The sequence below is a fragment of the Acanthisitta chloris genome, unplaced genomic scaffold (genome assembly GCF_000695815.1).
Source record: "Acanthisitta chloris isolate BGI_N310 unplaced genomic scaffold, ASM69581v1 scaffold26554, whole genome shotgun sequence".
Classification (NCBI taxonomy): domain Eukaryota; kingdom Metazoa; phylum Chordata; class Aves; order Passeriformes; family Acanthisittidae; genus Acanthisitta; species Acanthisitta chloris.
The window spans coordinates 1-5,396 of NW_008668028.1; the positions used below are offsets into that span (position 1 = coordinate 1).

The 5,396-nt window shown below is 43.8% G+C and overlaps 1 protein-coding gene and 2 non-coding genes across 3 annotated transcripts in view; all 3 read right to left on the reverse strand.

The window, feature by feature from the left end:
• Positions 1-152: 152 nt before the first annotated feature.
• On the reverse strand, positions 153-226 carry TRNAI-AAU. The gene has a single exon. It is a non-coding gene; the product is annotated as a tRNA-Ile (tRNA).
• Positions 227-408: 182 nt separating this feature from the next.
• TRNAL-CAG lies at positions 409-491 on the reverse strand. The gene has a single exon. It is a non-coding gene; the product is annotated as a tRNA-Leu (tRNA).
• Positions 492-2,899: 2,408 nt separating this feature from the next.
• Positions 2,900-5,396, reverse strand: part of TTF2 (transcription termination factor, RNA polymerase II) — a gene marked incomplete at its 5' end in the record, with an annotated part of 17,162 nt that continues 14,665 nt past the window's right edge. The window contains 3 exon segments of the mRNA XM_009072752.1: positions 2,900-3,238; positions 3,885-3,959; positions 4,945-5,027. Of these exon segments, the coding sequence (XP_009071000.1) occupies positions 3,094-3,238; positions 3,885-3,959; positions 4,945-5,027 (303 nt within the window).

Here is a 5,396-nt window from a genome sequence, read left to right on the forward strand (position 1 = left end):
CAAAGATGTTGAAACCGTAAGTAGAGCAGCGGCGCCTTTTGCCGTTGAAGGTGAGCACGACAAGCTCAAGGCGACACCCATGGGGAAGTTTTGCTTGCTGGGCTGATCGGCACGAAGAGAGTGGGAGAGAAACTGCACCAAAAGTAGCGGTGTGGCCCGTACGGGGATCGAACCCGCGACCTTGGCGTTATTAGCACCACGCTCTAACCAACTGAGCTAACCGGCCGGTCCGTACGGGTGATGGCAGCACTGCCTCCCGAGCACTGCGCGCGCGGAGACAATGCCAACCGGGAAACCATCGCCTGTGCCCAACACGGGCACACCCCAGCGCGCTGTCCCCCGGCAGCTCGCGATACCGTGCGTTAAAACAGGACCGCACAGCGCGTGGGCGGAAAAAAAATGAGGACATGTCAGGAGTGGGATTCGAACCCACGCCTCCAGGGGAGACTGCGACCTGAACGCAGCGCCTTAGACCGCTCGGCCATCCTGACCACTGTGCGCACTGCTCGGCCGGCTCGATTCGGCTCTGCCGCTTTGCCCTGCCGCAAAATCCCTTCAAACATCCCCAACTGCCCAGCACACCTGCTCTCCATTCGCTCCTTTTTGCAGCAGCAATTTGCTGTTTCAGGAGAGGGCAGCTAGGGGTATGTGCTAGACTTTCACCTCCAGAATTTCCTCTGAACCAAACTGAATGTCGTCTGATATGTCACAAGGTGTTTGGGTTTCCTAAGAAAGGATGAAGCCCTTTCCCGGAGAGAACTTCACAGCAATAGAAAAAGCAATTAATGCCCATGGCAATATCTGATACACCCAACAGTTACACTGCATTGAGACTACAGTTACACTCAGCCAAAGGCAGACACAGAGAATGAAGGGATAAGGTGCACAAGAGATTGATGTAAACTATCTTTAGTAATACACCTTAAAGAGGGAAACCTGCTAAGCTAACCGTAGCTCCAAGGAAGAGTAGAGATGCTCAGACCAGAGTGCAGATAAACTCTAGAGAAGAAACCATGACCCAAGTTCCACTCAAGTAAACATCCAAACAAAAATAAAGTAATTTTGGAAAGTTAGTCCTTGACTTCCCGTTTCATGAAGCTGAACACATGTTCTGATATGTTTTTCAGAAAACCAGCACAGCAAGGCAAATAAGCAGTGTCCTTTGTTCCTCAAACTGAGACTGTGGTTCAACTGCCCTAGCTGCACAGATTTCATTGGTTCTGGGAGCTTGTGCTGGTTTGAAAGCAAACCGGTGAGAGACTGAGTCAGAAGTACAATTTAATATGAAACACAAACAAAACAACAACAAATTAACAACCCAAAAGAAAGAAGCCCCTGACAGTCAGCAAGTAACCCGACACCTGTCAGTCAGGGCGTTGATAGCAGTCCCATTGAATGGTGCTGCAGTCCCCCTGGAGTGATGGGTCTGTCGGAGCTGTGGTCCCGCAGGTCCGATTCTATCCTTGTCCTCTGGGGATCCAGCAGGTTAAAAAGGGGGTGCCTGTGCTGGTTCAAACCCCACCTTATATCTCTGTGGGGATGCTTGGCTCCCCCCCCATGTGGGGATGCTCAGCTTTCCTCACCCCCCGAGGTGAGGCATCTCACCATGGGACATGTAACTCTCTGCGTGCCTGAGTCCCAGACAGCCCATTAAACAGAGACAGCCCCGGGGGAGCCATCAGGGACCAGGAGGGGATAACCATCACTGCCCCACTTGCTGCTTTAACCCTTGTGGAGAATACATACCATTGGCTACCCCCACACTGCAACCCAGGACAGAGCTGCTCAAGATACTTCCACCATGATTGAATTTATGGACATATGTACACCAAAAAAATACAAATTCCTATTTTTGTGTCCCCCTTGCCCCTGTACCTGTGCAATAATTTGGAATAATCCTACAGCTTCACTTGCACATCATGTCAAGGCAGGTAAGAGAAACAACACAGCCATATCATACTTCACCTTGACACTGCAAATAGATCTCTCCTTCACTCAAAATGCTACCAAATGCTATTATCTTATTCCATGGGGAATGAGACCATACAGGAACCAAGATCTAGTTTCTTAGCAGCACTTAATTTGTCATGCTCTACCACATAGCATCAAAACTAAATGCATGAAAGGCCCTTTTTTGGTATGGAACTTAGGGGAACTGTGACAAATCCCAGAGAAATAGTGTCATCAATAGAAAAACAGAATATACAGTGGACATGGCCAGGGATATAGCAGAGGGAGATGGAAACAGAGAAGATGCACTACCAAAAAACGATTTGCCTAGAAACTTCACTCACTTGTGACAGGAGAGAGAATATAAACCATTAACCAAAGACTTGCAACTCATCTGCTGCTATAAAAATGGGACCATCTTCTAAGAACAGTCAATACATTAAAAGGTTTGCACCAAGGAAACCATATGCTATTTAATACTCAGAAGAAAAAAATAACCCACAACAATCAGGAACTCAGCTTCTGTTTCATAGGAACAGAAGAGAAATCTACTTTGCTGCTTGAATAAATATTTTGAGCAGGGTAGAAAAATGGCTCAGTTAGATAAAAAAAAAAGTTCACCTAAAGAACAAGAGAAAGTGAAGTATTCCTCTAAGTCCTTCCTGAATTTTGCTAGTTACAGATTCTAAACTTTATATACTCTTCTTACAGCATTGTGCTCACAATATTTTTTTGCTTCCTTTATGACCATCCATCCTCACCACTCAACCTCTGAACTTTCCTACCTCATACTTGTATCCCTTGTTCTTGTTTCATTTATGCCTGTGCAACTCCTGCCCTGAAAAGGAATGTTTTCTAACTAAAAAGTACACAAAGGAAACCAAGAAACATGCACATTATTGTTTTAAATATTTATTAAAAAGTGTTTTAAAGCAATAGCTTAACTTATAACTTTATTAACCTTTGGATATGTGATCTAATTTCAGTATTAAATTCCTGAAGTTGTTAACTTCCCAGAACTGACATTAAAATGTAGTTATTGGTTCAAATTAAATGACCACCTAAAAACATCAGTCCTTTGTTGAAGTCTGCAGAATTACTTGTAGGTATGTATCACTTTCTGTTGGGTATTGCAAAGGATAATTAGATGCCAAAGAGAATTTTGAGGTCAGCCAGAGTGAGCTTGGTGAACGCCTCTCCTTTGCCTGACAGAACCTGCTGGGCAAGACCTTTCTTCCTCTTCTGAAGCTGTAGGATCTTTTCTTCTACAGTTCCTTCACAGACAAACCTGAAAAAAACCAACCCCACAAATGAAGCCACATCATCTCAAGTGCTAAGAATAAGTGTCAGCATTACATGTGTGTATATATGTGTACTTCCCCAGTAAATTTTGAAAGACTTGTCCCACTTAGAAATTAACAGCCTATAATGTGACTGACAAAATACACCTGTGCAGAGAAACCAGCTGTCCTCATGTCCAAATATTATAACATTTCAAATAACAGTCTGATGCTAGCCTTTTAGTACTTAGCTACAGATGCTTTTCCTAAAAGTCAAGTTTGTCACTTATTAGAAGTGCATTATATTTTTTTGTTAGTGATACTAAAAAGGTCCAGGACAGCAACACACAGTGAAAAATCTCTACTCATTCAAGAAAAAAGAAATTGTTTGGTGCCCAAATTGTTCTTAGGAACAAACAGGACATTCCCACTAAACCACAGGCTGAAAAACAAGAAACCTCTGATAGCTATCAGGACAGCAACATACAGGCCAAGTGCCACATATAATGTTTTATCTCAGTGCCCAGACCTAAATCCCACCGTCAGACCCTGAGTCTTGCTTCAAGTAAGGAAACCAAGGCCTTGTCTCACTGACTAAATCCAGACAGCACATGAGCAGCAGCTGCATTGTCTGTTCTTAAGTAAAATTCTGACCTGTGTATCACAACATCCTTCTGCTGCCCAACACGGTAAATGCGGTCACATGCCTGGTCCTCAAGAGCAGGATTCCTGCAAGGAAAAAAGAAATAGTTACTTCATTTTCCTACTTCCAGTGCATCCTGTTTTCTTCCTCTGTAGAACTAAAGCTGCTCCTAGTTTTAGTCTTGATGGCCAGTATTCAGCTTGATGGCCAGTATTCACCCTGAGGGGACTTCCCTTTGCTCTAGGTAGAAGGATGCTACAACTCCACACAAAGCTGTGTGACACAGACCACTGGCCCATGTGGCCCCATATTGCTGGCCAACAGTACTCAGAGAAAGCTGATTAGCTGGTGAGGAAAGAGAGTGAAGCCAAAAAGCAAACCCTATTGAAAGAGGCAAACACTCAAGAATATTTACATAATATTTCCATTTGACAGAGTTACAGGGAATCCTTGTTGGTTCCATATTGTAGAAACATCTCCTTAACACTGCTACTCAGCAGCTGGTTTTGTACTGAGGCACTGTTGGTTTGCTTTGTAAATTCCCACATGCAACATTTAAAAAAACCTGTGATTCTGACTTTGATGAGAGACAGCATAAATGTTAGGAGCTCACACACACTATTTTCATAGTAAAATATGTAAAACCCCAAGGTGCACCAGCTGTGCCCAGTTACTGACTATGCTCAACACAACCCATTTGTTTCAAGACGTGCCTGTAGACATTGCTGTACCATTTTCATGACTCTAAGAAATGAACCCAGAGACTGTCAAGTCCCCAGTAGCCTTTTGTGATACAGAACTACATACCTGCCTCTCTGGATTGCTATTATACTCCTTTATTTTTGTACCCATACAGAACTGTATTTCAAAGCAGTGAACACTGGGTTGACAAATCTGTGTCTTGGACAAAGACTGTAGTAAAAACACTTTGCCACAACTAATCACTAATTACTCTAAGCTAAACACTTCCCTCCTAACCCAGTTGTATCAGACATCACAATAGCTGTGGTGAGGAAACAAGCAGCATGCCCTACATATGCTCTCAGAGATGGAACTTTGGTTTCTCTTTACCAGTGCATGTCGAGGAGAAAGAGATGGTTTCCTCCAGTCAAGTTCAGGCCAACACCTCCAGCCAGCAATGAGATCAGCATTACCTTCAAAGGCCAAAAGAGAGTTAAGGAGCCTGCTTCCAAAAAATGAATGTTTCATATGTGTTAAAAAAACAGCAATAAGTTTTACAGGCTCCTTGGCAAGCAGGTGATGTACTGAAAGAAGCATCCTCCAACACAGAAGTATGAGCTGGAAACAACCAACCTGCTCTGAGTGGAGCTAATTGACCCTGCATCTTCCACATTACTCTGTGGCAAAACCATCCTTGAACACACCGAAGAGTCAGACAACCTTTGAACCAGCTCTGGAGTGAGGTGATCTCAGTACAAATGGTGGACATCAAAAGGAGCTTTTTAGTAGCTGCTCCTGCCCGGTTTAAGATATACATTTGTTTTTACATCTACCCCTTTTCC